This window comes from Cebidichthys violaceus, unplaced genomic scaffold, assembly GCF_023349555.1.
Source record: "Cebidichthys violaceus isolate CVI_PGR_0920_01 unplaced genomic scaffold, fCebVio1.0.p SCAF_385, whole genome shotgun sequence".
In the NCBI taxonomy this organism is placed as follows: domain Eukaryota; kingdom Metazoa; phylum Chordata; class Actinopteri; order Perciformes; family Stichaeidae; genus Cebidichthys; species Cebidichthys violaceus.
The window spans coordinates 7,938-35,000 of NW_027176578.1; the positions used below are offsets into that span (position 1 = coordinate 7,938).

Sequence of the window (27,063 nt, forward strand, 5' to 3'; positions counted from 1 at the left end):
TTAGCAAGTGCTCCTTATACGTTATGACCTGTAGATATACTGTACCAATTATAAACTGACATATTACCCCGATGGTGCTTATGTAACCTCGGTGCTTCAGAAGAATCCAACTTGTCCTCCTACAGTATGATGTGTGGTTATTGTTGCCCTGATGACCTGACCGCTCTCCGGATGTTTAAAGCAAAATACTTCTGACTGTTTCGTGGTTCAAAGGTTGGCAACATACTCTACATTCTCATTCAGGAAAGCAGTAAGTCCACGTGTGTCGGGCACGAGAAGCAGGAGCATCGTCTGTCGGATGCCAGAGTCTGTTCTTTAACATCACATACTCAGCCTGTGGGCTTCACAGGCGGCTGTAGAAGGTTGGCAGTTCCATTCTTCTTCTTCTTAGAGAACAGCGACTGTGGTCAGCTTGAATTCATGTCAGCTGGATCAATGTTCCAGCTGCAGTTAAAGCTTATAAGTGGGTGACTAAAAGAACACTGTAAAGCACTGGAAGGACACAAAGGTACTCAGCGCATTGGAATAATGAAGACGTCACATGTTTTAAACTAAGACGTGTGTGTCTGCTTCAGCTCAAGTCCCGACAGTAAACAATGGCATTCACCCAATTAAGTAGCTTGCCAGCTCAGCCATGCTGGTTGTGGGTCACTGTAATTAGTGAACGGATTTTAAACACCTCACTGACACTTTTCATACAAAGAGCACAAATCACGCAGAAACATTGGGTGCAGATAATTACGATACACTGTCAAAACACATGAGCAATTATCTACGATACACCACGAAGTACGACCACGTATCCTTGAGTTAAGGATACAAATAATAGTTAAATAATAACTCATAAAATAATGAAATACAGGAAGTGAAGCTTCGTAGTCATTTACGGAGGTGACCGTGATTCACGGGGTGAAGTGGAGAGCAGGGCAGCCTTTCAATCAGAGGGTCGGCGGTTCGATCCCCGGCTCCTGCTCTGCTAGTCTCATGTCAATGTGTCCTTGAGCAAGACACTTGAAAACCAAAAATTGCTCCCGTAGCTGCGTCTACGGTGTGTAGATAGATACTGAATTGTAAGTCGCTTTGGATAAAAGCGTCTGCTAAATGACCGTAATGTAATGTAAAAAAAATGACCGTAATGTAATTTAAAGCCTTTGTGTACTAATACACAGCAGAGAAACAGGTGGAGCCCCATAGCACATGGTGACAGGTCAAAGTCACTGTGACCAAAGGAGAAGGATAAACTACAATGGTGGATATTGATCAAATATATTTTGCCATCATTCAACATATCATGGCGGCTTGAAATGAATAGAATCAGTGCATGCATCAAATTCCCTGTAAGTGAATGCCTCTTTTCACCACTAGTAGCACTATTGAGCAGCATTTTACATGGGATGGTCCCCATTATGACGGCGCCCATGCACAAGCACACACACACACACACACACACACACACGTGACGCAATACAACACAGAAGAGACACACGAGCAAGTAAATATGGACATGAAGTTAAACGAGGCGTGATTTACAATTCATGTAAATAATGAGTCACCTACTCTCACAGTTCAGTCTGTACAATGATCATGACCTCACTTCTGACTGACTAACTGCCACCTCACCTCACAGGACAGTACAGTACAGTGCAGCACAGTACAGTACAGTGCAGTACAGCACAGTACAGTACAGTGCAGGACAGTACAGTACAGTACAGTGCAGCACAGTCCAGTACAGTACAGCACAGTACAGCACAGTACAGCACAGTACAGTACAGTACAGTACAGTGCAGGACAGCACAGCACAGTACAGCACAGTACAGTACAGTACAGTACAGTGCAGGACAGCACAGCACAGTACAGCACAGTACAGCACAGTACAGTACAGTGCAGCACAGTCCAGTACAGTACAGCACAGTACAGCACAGTACAGTACAGTACAGTACAGTGCAGGACAGCACAGCACAGTACAGTACAGTACAGCACAGTACAGCACAGTACAGGACAGTACAGTGCAGGACAGTACAGCACAGTACAGTACAGTACAGTACAGTACAGCACAGCACAGTACAGCACAGCACAGGACAGGACAGTACAGCACAGGACAGGACAGTACAGCACAGTACAGTACAGTACAGTACAGCACAGCACAGTACAGCACAGTATACAGAACAGCACAGTACAGCACAGCACAGGACAGGACAGTACAGCACAGTACAGTACAGTACAGAACATGCAGTACTTTAGCGTTCACATTGTCATTTATTGAGCTCTGGTTTTATGGACTCATGCACATGGTTCTTCTGGTCACCGCTACTCGTGCTGTAAACAGGACGGACACATTTCTCAACCGTACCATGAAGAAATCTGAACGTTGTACAAATCTGTTCAGAATTCCCCATCAACGCAGGCATTTCTTTGTTTCCTCTGTCACACACGAGGATCTCTTTACAGCTCACTTCACATTCATTCTGAGAGCCGGAAACATAAACCAGACCGCTACGCTACCGCTCTGTTTGCTGCCAGCGCTGAGGCAAAGGGACAGGAAATCATTCCATCACAACAACTCTGGCAAAGGTCAGAGGAATCAGGGAAATGAAATTAGTCACCTTGAAGGAAAGCAGAGACCCTGTAACAGATGTGGAGGACTCAGGAGAGGAGGACGAGCGGTAAACTCCTCGTGACGCGGCGGATCGGTGTGGGGCCGAGTGCGTCTGCGTGGTTACTGGCTAATTAAGGTGTGTAATTGGGTCATCCCCACTTCCTAATTAACATGACAAAATGAAGGATTCCAATGATTAAAGGCGGTGGATAGTCTAAGCCTGCATTCAGAAGTAGATACAAAGACAAATCGAAGGTCTCGCTCAGGCTCGCGAGGAAAAGGTTGAAAAGGTCGCGGCCGTCAGACGCGTCTCTACTGTCGGAGCTGCCGGGTTCTTCTCCAGCGAGGGGATTCGTTAAGACGGGCAGTTCGTGTGGTCGTCTCATCGCGTTAGATGCACAGAGGCTGTTCATAGAGCCATCGGGCGTGTTGCCGCTCGTCGTTCGCCACCGGAGGCGTGACATGAGTCCAACACGGTAACATAGGCTTCACATGCGGGGTCAAACCTGCAAGTTCTTATTCATAAGAGTTAAAAGCTCCATAGATGAAACCCATGTGCGTGTTAGTTAATTGGTTTACAATAATGCGGTTTGCGAAGGTGACAATATGATGACGTCATTTCCCGCTCGAGTGTTCAGGATTAACTCCGACCTCACGGCTTCACATCGGAGACCCCCCTTTTACTGGGATTTCAGCAAGTCTGCTGTTTTGGAGAGAAGCCATGAGCTTTTCTTATTTGAAAATAAATGATTCCCAAACGCTTCAAGTGCTAAATCATCACTATGTATTTACGGACACGCTGGTGTTTTTATGAATGCGGGTGCTGACGGCTGCATACGAGCCGGAGTATGACATTAAATTAAATTGGTGAGAGCAGCATTTTTGTGTCTCTTAAAAACTAAGACCACATTCTCCGTCTGCTGTCGAGAGAGGCCGTTTACTTCTTCTCCGTCTGATCTGAAGAGCCAGAGGACGGCGGAGATGAAGCCAACGGGCACCAGATGAACTGATGTCAAGCGGAAACCGTGCAATTAGAAGTGTAACAGCAAGAAAGTCGCACATTATCTAAATAAAACCAGTCACTGTTTTGTGCCATTGAGCAATACTATTTTTCTGTCAACAAGTAATAACACTTAAGGCTTCAGCTGTCATCACAGGCTGCAGCTAGCGGTCTGACTGGAGCTCTGCAGTGAAACACGAGCTTTCCCGTCATTGACACTAATTGCCTCGATTAGGAAACTGTCATTGAGGCCGTGCTAATTGATTTTCTTTTTGGGCTGCTTGGGGGCAGTGCAACAAGATGAAAACACTGCGCTGATGTATTATCACTTCATAAAAATGTCATGCAAGTGTTTGAGCGAACAATTGTGTCATGAGACATCCAGCAGCACACGGGGCACTTAAGCTGGGTTTGTGGACACGTGGCCGGCCGGCGATCGTTCTGCTCTCCCGTTGGCGCTTCAGCGGCTACAGGCTCCGCCTTCACCGGCTCGTCGCTCACCGCGTGTCTGCCGCTCAGTGCTGTCGTTTATCAGAACCAAACTGTAGCGTCTCAACGCTTCAAACCTCATCGATGAGCTGACGTCAAAGAGCTCCAGAGTGCTGAGTCGGACCATCGTTACCTGTGACTACAAGCAGCTTCTGTCGCATTAGATATGGTCATATGTTTACAGTAAGTAGATGGGTTATTCAAGAATATGTATGTCATAATTCAAAATCTAAGTGATGATTGTGATAAGAGTGGTTTTCCACAGAGCACATGAACATGAATATATGAACATCACAGATATGGAATCAGAATCCTGACGTCCCTCGTCCTGTTTACAGCTGCTACTGTTGGAAAGTAAAAAGCCAGCATGAGTTCAAATTGATTCATTGCAGAAACAAAAGGTTCACTGAGAGTGTGCTGAAGTCCTGCTGTCTGTATGTTATGTTAAGGTAATGCTAAAAAACAAGGGATGCTCCAGGAGGGACTCGTTCCCGATGCTGTTACAAGGAAAGAAAAGAAAAAGAAAACAATGTTCCAACCGAGTGTTTTCTTATTAAGCTGCAGAGAACAGCGATTATTTACAGCTCATTAGCGAGATGCGGCGGGGCATTACTTAGCTCCGTGCTGTGCGGCAGGCCATCTCGACGGCGTCCGGGGACCTCGCAGCGGATTCCTGTCATCTCCGGCACATTGTACGTCTTTGCGCTGTCTCCCCGGCAGTGTGGCCAACGCTTTACCGGCTCTCCAGGGACGGAGAATGACCAACTTTAACTAAATGTCCTGTGCAGCGGCCCAGAGTAGCCATTTAGGAATGCGGCGTAATGTTCCCTCTGGCACTCGCTGCCTCGCCAATTAGAGGTCAGGATGGAGGTGCCTGTGCAGAGAGCGCCGCTTTAGACGGACGGCGTCATTGTTTTTTCGGGACGAACACAGAGCAGAATGAAGAGCCGGGCTCTCTGGATCGCCCACGGGCAACTTTTTAGAAAGCAAACGCTTTTCCAAATGTTAACTTTTAGAAGCCGTTACATCACACCCGAAGTGTTGTTACTAGGCGGTTGTGCAGAAAAAAAAGGAGAACTTTGGGGAAGGGAATGAGGCGGTTCCCGTCAAACATTACATTTAATACGTGACTTTAAAGCGAGCAGACAGCTGCTGTGGGCCTTCTTCAGATGTGAAAACAAGTGTTTTTTTCGGGGTGGACAGTAGCACTTTGTTTACTCCGCCGGAGGACACCGGCTGTATTTGCCCGGGGCCCACATAGTCACCGTGACAGGTTCAGATAAGGACGTCCAAACCACCCGAGGCAGGACTGTACATTTCACTTTGGGTCGGCTTTGGGCGACGAAGAGCTCACGCGCTGGGTTTAAGAACGCTCGAGCGCTCGTCACACTGAGGAAGAGCAGGCTCTACTTTAATGTGACGCATCACTGATAATGCATCATTAAGCGGAGTGATGCACTCCAATTACAGTTCTGTCAGATATTTCTTGAGGGTCATATTACGGTGCGAATGATTTCATAGTGCTCCTCTGTTATTAAACTCCAGATCCAGGTGGGTCAGTTCATATAAGCACAGTGGCTCAATTGATTGAATTAAGGATTTAAATCACTTTACAACATCTGTCTCTATCGACACAAGTTGATTTTGATTTTAAGATTTTAAGATGTCATTTGGAGATGTTCCGTTCTGTTGTCGTTGAAGCCATCGGACATGTCTTAAGTGTCTCTTAGCCCGTCCTGTCACACTCTTTGAAGTGACTCCGCCTCCTTCAGGTGTGACGTGACGTTACAGTTTAGGTTGAGCACGTCAAACAGAAAGCATCTCAGAGCCGCTGACCGTCGAGCCATCTCTGCACTCGGCTGATCAGGACGCTGTTGACAGAACAGCAGTGCAGCATTATTAAAGCACATATTTCAGAACCCTTTTGTTGTGAATCTAGAATGAAGAGGAGAGCAGTGGGGCCGGATTAACTAATTGGTTCCAGAGTATTGTTGGCTGCAACGAGGTTAGAGAACAGCATGCTTTAAACAACACGCGTGTTGCAGAGAAGTGCTTTGATTATGCGCTGAGGAGACGGCTCATGTTTGGACTATTCAAGCAGAAGTTAAGCAGCGCGTGTCACTCGAGGCCACAGACGTGAACGATCCACCACTGGCCTTCACGTCCAGGTCTCTGAGCCGCTCCTTCTGCTCCGTCTGAATCGTGAGGCCGAACAGGATCCCGTCCGTCCACTTAGGGGCTTTAATTTCACAATTCCAATTCAACTGGAGGAGGTTGTGGACAGATCAATGTGTGCAATAAGACACACAGAGCGCCGCAATTAGCAGTTGTGCTAATGTGCCTGAATGGATTTTCTGATTCGGTTGGAGGAAAGCAATACTGTAGCGCTAAATCCTTCAGCAGCTGTCCTCAGTCAGCGCCTCCATGACGGCACAGTCAGTGTGAAGCACCCCCCCCCCACACACACACACACACACACACACACACACACACACACACACGAGTATACCTCCAAGAAACTACTGTATGTGTGTGTGTGTATATATATATTTAACTATGCATATATGGATATATCTATATGTGTGTGTGTGTGTGTGTGTATATATATATATATATATATATATATATGTGTGTGTATAGATGTATAGATATGTGTATATGTTTGTATATATGTGTATATATATATATATATATATACGGTATGTGTGTATGTGTATTGTGTACAATGAAGCTGCTGCTGAGGTTGTATCAGATGCTGATAGCTCTCTGCAGACAGAGTGCAGTGTTGGTGCGCTCTCGTCCGGCCCGTCCTTTAGCGTCTCTGTGTCTCTCTGTTCAGATGAACCCTCCGCTGACACTCGCTCACTAACACCGGCTTCTCTCTTCCTCGTCCTGACGTCTGTGGAAGATGCACGGTGCCTGAACAGAAAGTGAACACTGCCGTCCGTCCTCCTGAAAGAGCATCGATTTTTACTTTGCAGCACCAAGGTCAGCGCGAAGAACACGCCGGAGGATCTCATCACCTCAGAGCGGGCCTCTTCCCCCAGACTATTCTATTCAGTCTGTTCATTGAGGAGACGAAACACAAATGAAGCTGAGCACACCGCTGTCTCACTTATCGGGACCTTGCATAATGGAAAAGCAAAAAAAGAAAATGCTAAACTGTTCTGTTTTGAAACAGAATACTATTGAACAGTGTGTTCTGCTGTTACATATCTTTTAATTTGACAGCTTCTGCTGTAAGCTAAGCGTCTGGCTTTTCTCCTACTCCTCAGTTCCTGTTTATCATTCGGATATTTACACCCTAACCTCCGACGTAGCGTTTCCTCGTCTGTTTGTGAAATCATTCTTAGGCTACCAAAGGCAACACACGCTGCCTCGAAGGCAGTAAACAAGTAATGGGCCTAATCATGGCAGGTGACAGGATTTCAAATGAATTCTTCCAGTGAGTGACTTTAACGTGGCCTAAAGTGCACGAGTAGAATTCAAAGTGACAGCACAACACGGGGGGGGGGGGACGTTGCATCAAAGAGGGAATGAAGACGATGCAAATTTTCTGAACACAAACATTTCTCATTACACGATTGTGTTGTTGTTATTATGGAAATTCCCCCGACGCATACAGTACACGATGTAATGAATGGGTTCGATCTCTGGCTTTCCTTCATGTCGTGTGGTAAAGTCAACACATGAACAACACGCTCGTGATAGATTCCACAACTCATTTCAATAATAAGTTGTATTTTTCACATTATTGTGATGTTGTTATTTGACAGTTGCCTGTGATGCTAAGCTAACAGGCCAAAAACAGTGGAGCTCCTCCTTTGATTGAGTTCGCTGGTACATCGGTCTCTATCGCCTGTCCTCCTCCGGCTGCAGAGGAGAGGCTCGTTCAACTCGAGCTTCCCCGTCAGGAGAAAGTGCGGAAGCTGCCAGAAGCCCGACACAGAACGTGATCCTCGCTGGCCGAGTGGATCGATCCTCTCGTGGCCAACGCAGCCCGCATTAGCATGGAGTCCACTGAATCTTCTGCTCCTCTCTTGCCCTTTGACCCCACGTTTGCGTGCTTGCTTTTGCACCGCAAGTGAATCACTCGCTTCTGGTGGAGGCGGAATTGATTTCTCCGCGGTCTGATCCGGAGTCCTCATCCTGATGTCGTGGTGGAGGCAGAGGAGGCAAAGTCTCACGTACAAAACAGGATTATCAGGCAATCCTGATTTGAACGGAACACAACCGGTCTAAGCAGAAAATCCCAGACGCCTGACTACAAACCTGTGTCTGCATACATTAGTCCCACCAGGGTCCACAGTAGAAGGCTCTGCTGAGGAATTATGAGTCATCTGAAAACGAATAAGTCGTAGAAACGTGAAAATGATTTTCACTTTTACAGACATTTAAAGGGTTTGAGAAAGAGTTGTGCAGAAGAACGTGTGACTTAAAGGCTCTCAGTATTTCTGTTCATCACCAGCACATTCTGCTTCAGTCACAGGCCTCAGTGAGTGACTGTCTACAGAGAGCCAGCGTGGCTCTATGGAGGACAGAGTCACTCAGTAGTGGAGGGATCGTTGTGAACATTTGTACTGACATTCGTGGTTCCCAGAGGATGAAGCCCGGTGACTTTGGTCATGCCCTGAATGTAATCCAGCACCGTCATCAGGTCATCGGATACTTTGCTTCTCCAGTACATTCATTTATCTGAAGTCTGTAGACTGTTGGTAGCGATCAGCGTAGACTCTTTTATTCTTGAAGACACTCCCCGTGTTCTCCTCTTGTTTTACTACATCATTGTTCACTGCCTTTCTCTCTGACAGCTGGATGAGAAGATTGATAGTTAAGAATAAAACTAGCCAGCAGGTTGTTAGCTTAGCATAAAGGCAAACGGCTAACCTTTGTCCTTACTTTAAAACAAACTACAGCTACCATCACCTCACTCCACACTTAACGTCACCTCTCATCCAAATGAAGTGCCATGCCCCATCATTACAAGACGTTATACGATATATAGACATGTACAGCATAGTACTCGCCACTATCAGTGTATCAGTTATTCGTTTTTTTGTATAATTAGTTGTCTACCTCAGAATCTCCTTCCGTTGTTTGCTCTGTAGCTCACTAACGCGTCATATAGTTTAAGATGTACACAAACAACGTATCTGTTGGTCAACTTTAGAGCCGGTGCTGAACAGGTCGTTTCTACATTTGAACAGCCAGGCTAGCTGTTTCTAGTCTTAATGCTAAGCTAAGCTAGTCACCTGCTGACTCGAGCTTCACATTAAGCGCACAGACATTAGACTGATCACCTGACTGACTTTAAGGACGCGCCTTAAATTGATTGTTGAACAACTCATTCTCTACAACAGTTGATGATGACGTACCTTGTTTTATGTCTGTATAATAATGTAAAATATGATTTTCAAGCAGCATAACTACGTCAGACTGTTGTGATTGTTATTTGCACAGTCATGATGGGACCATCACAGCATCTCCTCATCGCTGTACTTATCAAATAACCCCATTAACGAGCAGACAATATTTCCATTCCACAAATTGCGCAGTGGGTTTGCCACGGAGTCAGCATAATACCCCCCCGACGCGGCCATAACGGCTGTCACATGCAGGTTGTTCTTAGTAATTTAATCTAATTGCAGTGTAATGTAACTGAGACCGGGGTGGCATGGGGGAAGTGAGTCTGCAGGGAAAGGGATGTAATTAATGAATTGATTACCGGGGCTCTGGATTGACAGGCCGAGATCCTGTACAGCGATTGGTTGGGGCAGTAGGAAGGAGGAAGGCTTGGGAGGGTGGTGTGTGTGTGTGTGTGTGTGTGTGTGTGTGTGGTTTGTGGACTGTACAAACAGGGGGAATGAAAACGCCTGGGGCAGGAAATGTTTCTCTGGCCGTTGTTATAACTTTTCCACTGATAAGTGCTGGCACACAGCGCGTCCGTGTAGGGAGATGTCAGAGCATGGAAACAGATAACACGCGCCTGGAGAAGGCATCCAGATGGATCCATGCGTGAAACAGTCTTTTTGGGTGAGATGAATTATGTTTGCTGTGAGAAACAAGGTGAATAAGGAAGCTAATAAGAGATAGGAAGTGTGTTATGACACACCGGCGTCCACAGATGTGGGCTCGTTCTCTAGCAGTGAGATATCAAAGCAGCCCGGTATTGATCCCCGGGACGATCAATATGAAGCCATCGCACCTTTGTCTCTGTTGCTCAGCAGTCTGCCGTCCTCTGAGATGGGTGATCATGACACCAAAACTGGTGGCTGGGTGAGTTTGCACATATATATATATATATATATATATATATATATATATATATATGTATATATTATGTGCATGTGCGTGCCGTGCTGCTGTGGGGTGAAGTGTCTTGAAGTGGCCTCTTCATGCCGGTTGTGCCGGTTGCTATGCATGCGTGTGTACATGTCTAAGCATGCGAGGTTGGGTTATCGTGTGCGTTAGTGCCGCAGCAGCTGACGGGTCCGGTCCCACTGACGGGACGCAGCCAGTTTCCCATGAGGCTGTGCATGCTGACAGCAGCTGGCCAAGAAGAAGAGCAGCTGCTGATGTGCTGCTGGTACAAAAAGCCCACACTGCTTCTTCCCCTTCACCTCTCCTCTTTAGACTCACTCTTTATTTCACCGTCTCTGTGTTTGCTGCTCATATATCCTCCACTTTGTCTCTGCCTCTTCACAATATCGAAACATGTCTTCTCTCTATTAAAGACAAACACACACACACACACATGAACTCATCACTCAACTTGTATAGCTTGAGGAGGAAGATGAACGCTGGTGATCGATTTTGCCACGACGCCCCTCATTGTCCAAAGTGATCCGCCCGTCCCGCCGTGCTGGACCGACACACACACACACACAGTAAGGACACACGCTCCAGCGCTCTGCCCTTCCTTGGACCCGATCATGAGCCCCATCAGTCTGATGTGGGGCTATGATTTAGATGTGCAAACAGAAAGTTTAATTAAAGAGGGTGAAATGTGTGGCTTTAAAAAAAATAGAAATCTTTAAAAATGGAGACGTATTCAGTGTTTGTGTGTTATGAGGTAAGGAGGTCCGTCTCTGTTCGCACACATGACGGAGGACACGCTGTGCAAAACCAGGAGCATTCCTTTCATCATGCCACGATGCCATCTGCAGATACTGTAGATATGAAATGAACATAATATTTCCCTGCCTCCTTTAACTCAGCATTAGGTGTGGCGTCTGATGTACAACAAAGAGGTATTACCCCCATGAGGTCAATGTATGAATCATACAAATGTTTTTCTCTATCGGGAATATAGAAAAGTATATTCAGAATATTGCTTTTTAATGAGCCCTGAATAGTTTCTCAGCCAAAGAGTAAACAGCTCAGTAAAAGAATACAGCGCAGAACAAAACCAAGACAAAATGACATGAAACGAATAAAGACAGTGTGAGTTATGAAACAGTGGTAGTGATTGATCATTAGGTCAAACATCAATGAAGTGCACATACAAACATTTTAACATTTTAACATCAGCATCCTTTACAGACTCTGACTTCTAGAAACTGAAACCAGTGTTAAGAATTCAATAAAGGATATGAGTAGGCAGGCAACACACCAGTAATGTAGTGGTGAAAATAAATGTGTGCTGAAAAGAGCTGTGACATAATCACAACACATCCTGTCCTGGGCTCACGGGTAGCGAGTGTTCCTCAGTGTTCCTCAGCGTACTCAGTGTACTCAGTATACTCAGTGTACCTCTAGAGTACCTCAGCGTACCTCAGAGTACCTCAGTGTTCCTCAGTGTACCTCAGTGTTCCTCACTATACCTCAGTGTACCTCAGTGTACCTCAGTGTTCCTCAGTGTACCTCAGTGTTCCTCAGTGTACCTCAGTGTACCTCAGTGTACCTCAGTGTTCCTCACTATACCTCAGTGTACCTCAGTGTACCTCAGTGTTCCTCAGTGTACCTCAGTGTTCCTCAGTGTACCTCAGTGTTCCTCACTATACCTCAGTGTACCTCAGTGTACCTCAGTGTTCCTCAGTGTACCTCAGTGTTCCTCAGTGTACCTCAGTGTACCTCAGTGTTCCTCAGTGTACCTCAGTGCACCTCAGTGTTCCTCAGTGTACCTCAGTGTACCTCAGTGTACCTCAGTGTACCTCAGTGTTCCTCAGTGTACCTCAGTGTACCTCAGTGTTCCTCAGTGTACCTCAGTGTTCCTCAGTGTACCTCAGAGTACCTCAGTGTACCTCAGTGTACCTCAGCATACCTCAGTGTACTCAGTGTACTCAGCGTACCTCAGTGTACCTCAGTGTACCTCAGTGTACTCAGTGTTCCTCAGTGTACTCAGTGTTCCTCAGTGTACTCAGTGTACCTCAGTGTACCTCAGAGTACCTCAGTGTACCTCAGAGTACCTCAGTGTACCTCAGTGTTCCTCAGCGTACTCAGTGTACTCAGTGTACCTCTAGAGTACCTCAGCGTACCTCAGAGTACCTCAGTGTACCTCAGTGTACCTCAGCGTACCTCAGAGTACCTCAGTGTACCTCAGTGTACCTCTAGAGTACCTCAGCGTACCTCAGAGTACCTCAGCGTACCTCAGAGTACCTCAGCGTACCTCAGTGTACTCAGTGTACCTCAGAGTACCTCAGCGTACCTCAGTGTACTCAGTGTACCTCAGAGTACCTCAGCGTACTCAGTGTACTCAGTGTACCTCTAGAGTACCTCAGCGTACACGGTGCTCCGGTGGACTGCAGCCTCTGTTCTGTTCTGTTTTACCGGGTTATTGTAACCCAGCCGTGACCTGAACCCGGGTCAGCTGTGGCAAGTCGCCGGGTAGCTGACTTTTCTCTGCCTGATACGGAGGCACCGTCAGTCACTCACTGTCAGGATGAAGCTGAGCGGTGCCAGGCTCTCGGTGGGAGCGGCCTGCTGGCAGCGGCTCTACCTGAAGCTTGAGAGGAGGAGAGGACGACGCCGCCAACAGCTGCTTTTCGGTCCGTGTCTACCGGCTGCACCGCCTCCTGCCAAGTGACTCACAATTTAGAATTGCGTTGTCTGTATTTCACGGTTCAGTAATCGGTGCTATTGTATATTTCCATTCCTCCTTTGCACTCGGTCCAATCGCGCCTCTGACCAGTCGGTGGTGGGCGTTCGGCTTTGATATTTGGCTCACTTTAGGATTACACTGCATCTTTAGATAATGTTTGGCGTTATTGTGTTGCTGGTTTAACATAAATCAAATATATCCAAAAGGGAAAACTGGAGCTTTGAATATGGAGTCAGTGTTTACTACAGAGGAACGGCTCATTTCCTCTTGATGGTTGCTGTTTCCATTACTCAAGCTGAAAACACATCAGTCCATGCAGAATTATTTCACTGCTTTATTCTCGATATCATTTTGAAAAGACTGAATTATTAAATGCACACATTTTCCCAGGAGGTCCTGGTGCTTTAAAGGCAGCATTGGATCCAAATTTAGAAGCCGCATGTAAATGTGAACGCACACACACACACATACACACTAACCAGCAACAAACACACACACACACACACTAACCAGCAACAAACACACACACACACACCCACTAACCAGCAACAAACAAACACACACACACACTAACCAGCAACAAACACACACACACACACACACACACACACACCCACTAACCAGCAACAAACACACACACACACACACACACACACACACACACACACACACACTAACCAGCAACAAACACACACACACACACACACACACACACACCCACTAACCAGCAACAAACACACACACACACACACACACACACACACACACACACACACACACACACACACACACACACACACACTAACCAGCAACAAACACACACACACACACACACTAACCAGCAACAAACACACACACACACACACACACCCACTAACCAGCAACAAACAAACACACACACACACTAACCAGCAACAAACACACACACACACACCCACTAACCAGCAACAAACACACACACACACACACACACACACACACACACACACACTAACCAGCAACAAACACACACACACACCCACTAACCAGCAACAAACAAACACACACACACACTAACCAGCAACAAACACACACACACACACACACACACACACACCCACTAACCAGCAACAAACACACACACACACACACACACACACACACACACACACACACACACACACACACACACACACTAACCAGTAACAAACAAACACACACACACTAACCAGCAACACACACACACACACCCACTAAGCAGCAACAAACACACACATTTGCCAGCAGTATTTTCTTCTTATTTGGCAGTGCTATTATTTCACATTTCCCCATACCGTCTTCTTTGCCGTCGTCTTGCTTTAAAAGCGTGTCTTGAAAACAACAACATACAGCTTCTTGCTGTGCTTCTCCTCTCACACTGCTGCTTCCATCTCTCTTCTCCCTCATCTTTATGAAATGGGATACAGCTCATTTGTCCACTATCTTTTGCCAAAGATCTCTGAAACAAAGTTCAAAAGGGTCCCACGGGACCGCCGAGCCGAGAGGAGAGGAGGGGAGAGGAGGAGGAGGAGACGCAGCTGTGTGCTGCCGGCCTTAACTTTGGGGAGAGCTCAGAACCGGTACTGGCCGTGCTGTGCAGCTTGTTTTGAGACAACTGTTCAGTAGGTGTTCTGTAGATGGTCGGTGTTAATTATACAGAGTGAATTGATGAAGACAATGCATGGCCTTTGTGGATTGAATATATATACACACTTTAATCTATGCAGGGAACACTTTGCTCAAGGACCGTCATCAGAGACAACACGGTTCTACTCTGTGTGTAGAACCTGTGTGACAAAAACACACTGCATCAAGAATCAGATAACGGGTTCAGCACAGGGCCTGGAAAATAATCATAATTGAATTCATTATTATTGACACTAAATACAAAGACGAAGTTTCAGGTGAAAATGATTGAATTCACTTTCAGAAGAGTATTACCTTCACGTCATGTAGCTCCTCACATCTTCAACCACAGCTGAGGTCAAGTAGCAGCTGTAGCCTCATGAGAATAAACAATAGTGTAATATACAGTAGATTCATTCATAAAGGCATATCATGACGAAATATTAATAAAGGGAGTTTCCCAATGTTAAATTAGTGTTACAAAGTAGGCCTATTGTTCTCAAAGAGAAAGCAACACTTCCGGTGGTATTTGCGCTAATAATTGTAATTTGATGAAGACATTACAGGCGGATTTATTATACATACATACATACATCAGTTTAAGATGTGGAACCTGCTTAATTACGCTTTTTATATATAAAGCGTAATTAAGCAGGTTCCACATCTTAAACTGATTTGGGAGAGACGCCAAACCCAGTGAGAAGCTCTTTGTTCCGCCACTCTCCCCCTGTCAGTGAATGCAGCACCGCTGCGTCACTGTCCCCTGGTCGCGGGATTTGTAGTCTATTTGAATATTGTGTCTCTCGTACTGTGAGCAGCGGGGAACTACAAGTTCCAGATTTAACAACGCGGAAGCGGCGCAACAACACACCGTGAAGCCCACAGACCGGAGAAGATGTCTCATGTCGCCAAGAAGAGAAAACTGGACAAAAGCCGACAGGAGCGACTGTACTTCGACAGCTACACCGACGTGACCATCCACGAGGAGATGATAGCGGACCACGTGCGGACCAACACGTACCGGATGGCCATCCTGAGGAACAGCGAGTCCATACGGGGCAAAGTCGTCCTGGACGTCGGCGCGGGAACCGGCGTGTTGAGCATGTTCTGCGTCCAAGCCGGGGCTAAGAAGGTCTACGCCGTAGAGGCGTGTTCTATCGCCGAGCAGGCGGTGAAGATAGTGAAGCACAACAACATGGAGGACCGCATCGAAGTCATCCGAGGCACGGTGGAGACGGTGGACCTACCGGAGACGGTGGAGGTGATCGTGAGCGAGTGGATGGGCTATGCCCTCCTGCACGAGTCCATGCTCAACTCGGTCCTCTACGCGCGCGACAAGTGGCTGAAGCCGGGCGGCGTCATCCTGCCCAGCAGAGCCGAGCTCTACATCGCGCCCATCAGCGACCCGGTGGTGGAGGACCGCTTGCACTTCTGGTACACCGTCAAGGACCAGTACGGCGTGGACATGTCCTGCATGTCGGACTTCGCCGGGCGGTGCATCATGAACTCCGACATCACCGTGAACTCGGTGACCGTGGAGGACGTGCTCTCCCACCCGGCCCGCTTCGCCGAGCTCGACCTGCACTCGGTCACCGCGGAGCAGCTGCGGTCGGTGAAGGGCGAGTTCCGGTGCGAGTCGTTCGGCTCGGCGGCGGTGAACGCCTTCTGCGTGTACTTCACGGTGACGTTCCCCTGCCCGGACACGCCGCAGGCGCTCGTGCTCTCCACGTCCCCGTTCAAGCCGGAGACGCACTGGAAGCAGGCGGTGCTGTACCTCGACGCTCCGGTGGACGTGGTGCAGGACACGGCGGTCACCGGAGAGATCAGCATGTTCCCCTCAGAGGAAAGCGCCAGACACATATGCATCCACGTGGACTACACGATAGGAGAGCACAAAAGACAGTCCAAGACCTTCTCCATCCCGGACTGGAGCAGCGAAGCCCAGTCCTAGTGCGGCACCGACACGTGGGGTCACCGTTTGGTCACTCAGAGGCCTCCTTCTCCAACTGGCTCACTGAGGAAGAGGAGGAGGATGAAGACTGGTCTGACCTGAACACCTCTGAACTCACATCTGGGCACGTGCATGAAGGGCTCTCAGCTGACATGCAGACACCTGTTTTAAATTGATTTATTCATGGTTTTACACATAATAAATCATTCAACACCTAAGTGAGTCCAGATGGAATCATTAACACCTTTTATTTATTTTTAAATACATTTAATTAACCTCACTAACCCAGACACATGTGTGAAGTCATCACTGATATTTATAGTTATTCTGTATCTTCTACCTCCCAGTTCATACCACAGTAACTGTGTGTGTGTGTGTGTGTGTGTGTGTGTGTGTGTGTGTGTGTGTGTGTGTGTGTGTGTGTGTGTGTACACACTCCCATCAGAAATAACTGACTTTATCCAAAGTTGTAATTGTAATGCAGCATTCTGCTACATAGACTATAAAGACTGTAATACACAAAGTTTTTCCTTCCTGAGCATCTCTTGCTGTCTGAGTAACTGAATTGTGAAAATATTAAAGTTTTTAACATCAGCAACAATCAAAGATACAATGAACTATTTGATAATGTGTCACTCATCATTCATTGAACACAAACATGTTGTGTGGACTGATCATTGATTGACTGTTACTCTAGAGTCACTGTACGGTCATGGGGTTGTGGAGGATTCTGGGGGTTCATGGGTTGTTTTGGAGGATTCTGGGGATTCATGGGTTGTTTTGGAGGATTCTGGGGATTCATGGGTTGTTGTGGAGGATTCTGGGGGTTCATGGGTTGTTGTGGAGGATTCTGGGGGTTCATGGGTTGTTTTGGAGGATTCTGTTGCAGAGTTTGCTCAGAGTTCGGTGAGCCGATGTGTTCAAAGACAGTTGTTTACTAGCTTTGCTCTTCATTGAACAAATGGCCGCAGACTAATAAAGTGTTTCATGAGTCCTGACTGAATAGTGTCTGATAACATTACCATCGTTACTTTTGATCAGCTTCGTTCTTTCCTCTATAACGTTCCACCAGGAGTCTGTTTAAACACTCGTAGCTCAGTTTAATATGAAATGTGTGTTCTGACGGTGAACTGTCCTCATTCAGAGAGCTGCAACGTGTTTCATCGTTTAATTATGACTTTAAAACAATCCATATCTATGAGAGGTCATGAAGAAGACCCCGATGCACACCTTTGTTTATGTGAGGTCATTAAAGATGCTGATGCTGGTCATAAACACGTTGATGCTGGGTCTCATTGACATGAGAGAGGCCTCAATAACAACTATATTGTTCCTACAAAATATAATTTTTATAAGCTTATGACTGCATAAGTCAACTGTAATGTTAGAAAAACTTATGCAAAAAAACTGACATAAAGTTGAGAAAGATTACTAATATTATTAGTGATTACTGTTGATATGATGAGTCTGTGCTAAACTACTGTACTGCTTTGTAACACCAGATATGCCAATAATGAATCCACTTCTAAATCATTTTACACATAGTTTCTTTTCAACAATCACTGTTTCTGTTGCATTGTTATAGTTGTTTTGTGGAATATTGTGTTGCTCACGTTAAACCAAAGCCGATGTGTTGAGGTCTGTGTGTGAAGTGGATGCTGTGGACTGATGGAGTCTTTCAGTGCTCATTGAATTCAAGCCGTGACGTCTCCTCTGCATTCTAATCATGCAGCAGATAATAAACACATTCCACAGAGTGTTGATGATGATCCATCTTTCACGCCCCGTCATCGGTTGAAATACGGTGTTCATTGCTTTCAGTGTCACCGGTACTCGTGGTCCCGCTCCGTAGTGAACACATTGTAAATGAACAAGAAGCCACGCTGCAGTAGAGTCTCTACAGACCAGAGCAGAGTCACAGTGTGAGCTGCAGACTGTGACTCTGGTTTCCTCTTCTGATGAACTGTTTATGAAGAAGAGTAGAAACACCTAACTGTGACTCTCTGGTTTCCTCTTCAGATGAACTGTTTATGAAGAAGAGTAGAAACACCTGACTGTGACTCTCTGGTTTCCTCTTCAGATGAACTGTTTATGAAGAAGAGTAGAAACACCTGACTGTGACTCTCTGGTTCCTCTTTAGATGAACTGTTTATGAAGAAGAGTAGAAACACCTGACTGTGACTCTCTGGTTCCTCTTTAGATGAACTGTTTATGAAGAAGAGTAGAAACACCTGACTGTGACTCTCTGGTTTCCTCTTTAGATGAACTGTTTATGAAGAAGAGTAGAAACACCTGACTGTGACTCTGGTTTCGTCTTCAGATGAACTGTTTATGTAGAAGAGTAGAAACACCTGACTGTGACTCTCTGGTTTCCTCTTCAGATGAACTGTTTATGAAGAAGAGTAGAAACACCTGACTGTGACTCTCTGGTTCCTCTTTAGATGAACTGTTTATGAAGAAGAGTAGAAACACCTGACTGTGACTCTCTGGTTCCTCTTTAGATGAACTGTTTATGAAGAAGAGTAGAAACACCTGACTGTGACTCTCTGGTTTCCTCTTTAGATGAACTGTTTATGAAGAAGAGTAGAAACACCTGACTGTGACTCTGGTTTCGTCTTCAGATGAATTGTTTATGAAGAAGAGTAGAAACACCTGACTGTGACTCTCTGGTTTCCTCTTCAGATGAACTGTTTATGAAGAAGAGTAGAAACACCTGACTGTGACTCTCTGGTTCCTCTTTAGATGAACTGTTTATGAAGAAGAGTAGAAACACCTGACTGTGACTCTCTGGTTCCTCTTTAGATGAACTGTTTATGAAGAAGAGTAGAAACACCTGACTGTGACTCTCTGGTTCCTCTTTAGATGAACTGTTTATGAAGAAGAGTAGAAACACCTGACTGTGACTCTCTGGTTCCTCTTTAGATGAACTGTTTATGAAGAAGAGTAGAAACACCTGACTGTGACTCTCTGGTTTCCTCTTTAGATGAACTGTTTATGAAGAAGAGTAGAAACACCTGACTGTGACTCTGGTTCCTCTTTAGATGAACTGTTTATGAAGAAGAGTAGAAACACCTGACTGTGACTCTCTGGTTTCCTCTTCAGATGAACTGTTTATGAAGAAGAGTAGAAACACCTGACTGTGACTCTGGTTTCGTCTTCAGATGAACTGTTTATGAAGAAGAGTAGAAACACCTGACTGTGACTCTGGTTTCGTCTTCAGATGAACTGTTTATGAAGAAGAGTAGAAACACCTGACTGTGACTCTCTGGTTTCCTCTTCAGATGAACTGTTTATGAAGAAGAGTAGAAACACCTGACTGTGACTCTGGTTTCCTCTTCAGATGAACTGTTTATGAAGAAGAGTAGAAACACCTGACTGAATGAGGAGAACGTTGATAGAAAGCACACACCGCTCACTGCCACAGAACACGCTGATGAACATAGTGATGGTCACAATGAAGAGGGAACAGCTTATCAAAGCCTCCTGGAACAACCTGAAGTGTAACTCTGCACTCAGACTGTCTTTCTATGGTTTCTTTGACCCTCTTTTCTTCTCTTAACGTTGAAGATCTGCCACTTTGACTCCATTAGAGTCAGAGTGCCGGAGACATTAGTTCCTCATTGAAAAAGCAAAAGGAACGACTTGACATTAAAACGTAGAGACGCGCTTAAAAAAAAGGAGCTTAATGGGGGAATCAATCACGAGCGCCTCAACGCCGATGACTGATTGGGAAAACAAACAGCTTCAGACGTGAGACGCTCAGTTACGCTGAGTGCGACGTGACAGCAGAAGACAGTGCAGCGATGTGATCCGTGTAGTTAGATCACAGCCTGTCAGTAGCTCCCTCTGTTCACAGCTGGACTGTGTTTACTTACATGTTACTCCTCGTGTAACGAACAGTCATCACTTTGTGCCTAAACTAACATATCGAGAACTGAGTGTTGAGACGTCTGGGAGTTCAAGTCTTATCTTGGTGTAAGATGAATGGTGCTTGAGATCCACAGAGCTTCAGAGGAGACGTTTGGAGGAAGACGAGGTCATTTGACGGGAATAACCAGTTTTTAGGGACGCTTTAATGAAACACAATGTTCTAAAAAATCCCGTTCAGGCATCGCTTGAAACGCGGAGCTTCACACTATGCAGCTGTTTCTGCAGAATGTGACACGTGCAACGACTCTTCTGTGTCAGAGTGAAGCAGTCGGAGCGACTCGGATGTGACCATATGAACGAGGTCAGTTTTCCTTGTTGTGAAATGTCAAACGTTCTTTTTGCCGGGGTCATTGCTCTGTTGTGAAAGGAATCTGCAGGACGAGGTGGCTCTCAGTCTCTTTGTTGCCCAAGAAGCACTTTCCTACTCTTTTCATTCAAATTGAATTGTGCTCTTGCAGCTGGCCTAATGTGCACTCAGTGTCTGAATGCCTCGTTCTACAGGTGACTGTGCCGACAGCGCAGAGGAAGGTGTCCGGAGAATGGAAATGTTAAGCCCAGAATCACGCTCGCGCATGCAGGGCCGCTCTCGGCTGCTGACGCTAAACTAATTGTGATCCGTTCCTGACAGAGACGGGTCGGACACCATTAGAAACGAGTGCTGCAGCTTGAAATGTGATTATTTGTCCTGTATCGCGCAGCCGTTTAGGAGCCAATCAATAGACGATGTGCTTAATCTCAGTGACTTCAAGACTCGTTGTTCAGCGTGGGACCGAGAGACAACGCGGCCCAGGTCTCATGCTCTGGAGTCACAACACAGGCGGTGGTCTTTGAAACCTGTGGTCCCACGTCGGGCGATGGAAGTCGTGACTAGTGGGTAGGAAAACGTGATACGCTTCGAATCATAAATTACATCACAAATTCATATTCCGGTTATATTTGGAGCTTCACTGTTTACGGAGCGTGTTAGCGTTAGCGCTGCGGGATGTTCTCTCGTTGTTGCTTTTGGATTTGTTGAACTTCATTTAAGTTGGACAGAAAACATTTATGAACCACTTTAGGTTATAACACATTTCAACCTCCGTCGAGCTCTGCAGACGTCTCGTTTCCTCCGTTGCTTTGCACTTTGCACTATCCCTGAAGTTCAGTTCACACGTATCCTCACTCAACGGTTTGCATGATGCATTATGAAGAGTGACTCATGGTTTGTGCATTTCTCTTCCAAACAAAACCAGCAACACGTGTCAGTGTCCACTCCACATGCATACAGTCTTTTCAAAATAAACCTCACAGGAAACAACTTACTTAGGTTTCTTTAAAAATAAAACCACTCGGTTAGGTTTAGGAAAAGATCATGAAATAATTGATTTTGTGTCATATCTATGAATTACAGCGCATTCATGTGGTAGCATGGCTACCAATGCTGGATCTGTCCTTACGCGTCTTCATAGGCTGCTAAGGAAGTCTTTTAATTCAGGTAAAAGTCTCTTTAAAGAGAGACCCTGAAGGCAGCATTAACACATTGTTGTGACGATGAATAAATCCAACACGAACAGGATAAATCAGTCGTCACGTACTCCAAAGAAGTTTGTAATACATAAACAAGAATGAGTGTCCAAAGCTCTTTAAAGTCAAACGATACATTTAGAAGCAAACGCAGTGAGTGAGACTGCTCCTCTGTCCGTGGTGTCCTGACTCATATTCATGTTCATACTTTGCGTACACAGGTGAGACTCGTATATAACAGTCTGCACACTCAGTGGACACGTACACATACAACGTGTGTACAGTACAACCCCAGCAGCAATAACAGTGGAGCACAGCCTGCGTTTCCTCTGCAGATGCATTAGTGACGAGCAGAGACACCTACAGCGTCACTGGAGCGACGTCGAGTAACTCAATAACGTAAGTGACGACGTAGACCTCAGAGAAGGAACACAACGTGCGGTTATGTGTTTATTTAGATGTGGGTTTGCTGAGACGTCGGCCTCTAGAGCGATGATGGAACAGAGCACAGCTCCCCACATCTGTGTGGACCGCAGCCGCTCTGCTGCCACTGCACCGCCCCGCAAATCACAGGAGTCTGCTCACGTCATCTTAAGAGGAACAACCTGACTTCAGAACAATGCTGGGCTTTTGTTAAGCATCTCAGCGTGTTTCAGCTCCACGTTCGATAGCTGGCTGTAAAAGCAGTACATCGTGATGGACTGTAGTAGAGTTGAGTCGTGGTGTTGGAGGCTCGTTTGCATTCCTGCAGTAATTTGTTCCCGTTGATGCCTTCAGGGACCAGATTAAAGGGGAAATGCGCCACCTGTTATGGAGATGTCCAATCAGGGTTGATGGAAAATCTCAGTTTTCCCAGTCCATCTGGGGGGGGGGGGGGGAGCTCATTTTTCGATCGCTGCTGAAACCTGACTGGACTCCGGCGGGGCTCAGTATCTAATCATCCGCTCATTCATCCTCGTATGCTAATGACGCCACGAATACGCCAATAGGATTCAATTCCCACACTCGCTTACAGTAACCAATATTTCTGTCAGCACATCCTGCGAGGACAGTTTTGGGAGTATTGACAAAAGCTAATTTGGTGGCCAACCCCCAGAGAGCTGCGGCCCAGCATTGGCCCAACCATCCGTCATCATTACCGCTAGAGCAGGAACCGACCCCTCGCGCATGCCGCTAAACCCCGAAATAACCCGGCCCCGCGGCATGTCCCCGTGTTGTTCCTCAGCGGCTATAGAAGCAGCGCTCCCATTTAAATGAGAAGCTCTTTACTCCCGCCCTGAGCCGCAGACAGAAAGCCCTGCCTATCACACACGCATCCAGCCGAGAGCGCCAAGGCGCGACTTCACGGACGGACACGCAAGCGTACAGCAAGGACGGGTCTGGACGGCGCCTGTTAAGAACGTAAATCCCAAATCACTCGCAGGGGCACGTAAATCTGAACGGGATGGCCCCGATCCACAATCAGCCCGAGGCAGACGGCTCTCAGCCTGTGAGCAACTAGAACAAATCCACCAAACTGTGCCCCCCTCCCACCTCCTACCCCTAATCCTTTTTCAATCATGCACTTTTTGGATTATGCCTCCATGTAATTCTTCTCAGGTATTGTTTTATAACCTAATATGATATTTCAATGTGGGCGCGTTGGGTTATGGGGTTTAGGACACCGTGCAGGATTGGATGAGCAGCAGAGGTCTGCAAGAGGCAGATTGAGGGGGGGGGGGGGTGAAGCGTGATAAGGTCCAAACGGAGCAGGTGCACAGAGGTACTGAGACTGACCTGATCCAGTCCCATATTGCACCGTGAGCCCTGCGTGAGGACCGACTCTCACTGAGTGTCTCCTCTCCTCGGAGGAGTCGCCGCTTTAGAAGCATGAGTTGATGTCAAAGCAGGAAATCAAAATAACACAGGAAACACTTCTCTTTCTTTTTCCACATGACGAATGAAACACATTCCGATTAATGCAACGTCTCTGTGACTCAGACGTTGAATAACTTTCACTCTGATTTTTACCCGTCACTGTTGTAGGAGGAGCTTCCAGCCCAAAGTCACCAGTTTACATTTGAAATGACTCGTCAGAGAATGATTGGAGTGCACAATGTGTGATCAGTGTTTGTACATTCACAATATATAAAGTATCTAAAAACATTGAACTTTTTTTTACACATGCATCAGGATGTTGTGTTCACTAGTTCTATATCATGCTCTTCATTAAACAGTAGAAGCAGAGTGTAGTGAGTCTTTTAGTACAGACTACATTGAGAAAGGACCAACGGTGTGCTAACACCAGTACAGGCTTCAGTGTAAACCGTCTGGAATAAATGGTGGTATATACATCATCACAGTAGCATCCGTGGTGATATTCCACAACACTTGAAGTACATTCCCTGCCTCCACACGGTCGTATCGATGCTCTGCTCGAGGTCACCGCTGCTGCTCTGCACATTTGCCTGAACTTTCCTGTCAGAGCGTCCCAGCTCTCTGCGCTCTCCGGTTCAGCTTGATGACACAGCGGATTTCTCAGCACATTACAAGTGTACAGAGGCCTAAACACAATATTCCTTTATGAATAACCTCCCCTCCCGCTCTCCCTCCACCCCCTCTACTAACACACTCACACACTCACACTCCTCCGGACGAAGGCAACATTACCCTTCATTGAACAGGAATAATAAAAAAAAAAAATCCAATACCTCTGTGCTAGACAGGGAAGTGCAAACAGCTTTACCATCAATGTTCTAATAACCATCATGAAATATGACAAGAATGAAGAAAAGAGACTCTCAAACAACACCAGGGTGGAGGAGAGATATCGGAACACGTGATGTTCAGCCTCACAAGTAAAGAGCAATCTATTGAACCCGCCGATTGATTCCAAGACACACGTGTCTGTGTGTGTGTGTGTGTGTGTGTGTGTGTGTGTGTGTGAGTGTGTGTGTGTGTGTGTGTGTGTGTGTGTGTGTGTGTGTGTGTGAGTGTGACTAATCCTCCACATTCAAATGCACCGTCCTTTCACTGTGACCCCCGTGTCTGACACACACACACACACACACACACACACACACACACACACACACACACAGCGTAAACACAACCTGAGCTCGTTGTTTCAGTCCTTGAGCAGAAGAGACCGTCTGCAGTTTGAGCTTCATCACGATGTCTTGTGAGTGAACACATTAGAGCGTGTCGAGTCAATGAGAGGGAAGTGGATGTGCTCTTTGGTAGCGTTCCTCTTTCTTATCGCAGAGTGAATTATAAAAATCAGAGAGGAGGTCCATGTGTAGGCAGGTTGCTCTTGGGCTGCAGGAGAGAGGCAGCTGTGTGAGGAGCCGTCTCCTAAGCTGTCCACCATTCAGCCGACAAAGCAGACCCAGACGACCCTGCTCCTGTACTCTGGGGTTCGGTCTGCTTTCTCCATCAACTCGATTTACCTTCGATTTCCAGCTTTCAAGACTCCCTCTCTGCCTGCCTCTCAGCTGGAGGTCGTTGTTCTTTTTAAATAAGAGCCTCCAACAGGGCTGATTTTCTGCCTTTAACACAACACTGCGCTCATGCTTTCTGCTGCACCGAACATCTGCAATGTCACATTTCCACACGTGACCTCATACATTTCCCTCTTGTGACTTTTAAAGGCCCTGTGTGTGGCAGTGTTAAACATGGCCATCAAATTAATTGTGAGAGCTGTTGAGTGAGGACTGTAAAGAAGAGTGTTTTTACAACGTACAGTGGACCATGTAGCCCTTAGCTCCCTGTGTCTGCTGCTGTTCTACATCATCAGGGATTATTCTACCAGCAGTCATGACACTAGATTGCACACAGAGTCCTCCCAACGCTGACGATCACATTGTTTACCACAGAGATCGCAGAGACTTGTCACAATAAAGTGTGTGTTTGAGCTGTAGAGCGGACCCGTGTATAAAGTGTGTTATAACCGCAGCAGTGACAGCCGTTTATAAAGTGTGTTATAACCGCAGCAGTGACAGCCGCTCTGGCTCCATTCAGCAAAGACGTGAAGTTGAGGTGAGAGTCAGCTGTCAGCGGCGCTGCGCCTCATTGTGTCTGCGCGCAGTGAGTCACTCTCTGCTGCCTCGCGGGCTCCTCTTCCGCTTCATTTTAAACAACTTTCAAATTAAAATAATTCAAAAAGAACCGTTACACATTTTCTCCCGTCGTCTCCACGTGTGGGTCCGGCTCGAGGTGACGTTGCGCCGGTACCGGGAGCTCTCCTCCATTCCCCGGGAGCGGCTGGAGACGAGGCGAGTCCCCCCCCTTCCTGCGCCGCGCTAACATGTCCCGTTTTAAAGCGGATGTATTTGGCTGCAACAGGCGACGCGGGTGGCTGTTCCTCGGCGGCATGAAGCACTGAAGACCAAGGTGAGAGGCTCTGCAGCTGCTTTCTTTTTCATTCCGTTCTTCTACACGCGAAAGCCGGAGACGCGTAAACTTTTGAAGCGTCGCCACGACGCGCGCCGAGTGGGTGGCCAAATTGTGCGTCGTGATGAGAGAAAAGTAAGCGGACTATTTTGAGAACAGATGTTATTTTTTTGAATATGTGTTTTGCTGGTTATACTTGCTCTATGTGTCGGAATGTCCTCAGCAGCGAACAGAAGGAAGGACATCAGGTGTAGCCTACATGTAGTCTGCAGACCGTCAGGGAAGAGCTCTCCTATTCCTGAGACTGAACGGCTGTGCTCTACATGTCTCATGCATAACTCACCTGTATGTGTGTGTGTGTGTGTGTGTGTGTGTGTGTGTGTGTGGGGCTGTAGAGGACTCATGGACACATACCGAGGCGGTATGGACACCTGAGCCGTTTGAGTTTGTCATGCTCCAGATAATAACACGATTCTTTGTCATTTGTGGATAACACGGAGGCAGCGCTCTTGTCATCCAATTTATATATAAATATATAT

At 46.6% G+C, this 27,063-nt stretch overlaps 1 protein-coding gene across 1 annotated transcript; it reads left to right on the forward strand.

Moving 5' to 3' along the window:
* The first annotated feature begins 15,630 nt into the window (after nt 1-15,630).
* On the forward strand, nt 15,631-17,326 carry prmt6 (protein arginine methyltransferase 6). The gene has a single exon (XM_068726253.1). The coding sequence runs from the start codon at nt 15,665-15,667 to the stop codon at nt 16,718-16,720; it is 1,056 nt and encodes a 351-aa protein (XP_068582354.1). The 5' UTR covers nt 15,631-15,664; the 3' UTR covers nt 16,721-17,326.
* Nucleotides 17,327-27,063: the final 9,737 nt, after the last annotated feature.

Excerpts from the sequence above, each read along its gene's own strand:
- prmt6 (XM_068726253.1), top strand. The coding sequence starts at position 15,665 with ATGTCTCATGTCGCCAAGAAGAGAAAACTGGACAAAAGCCGACAGGAG.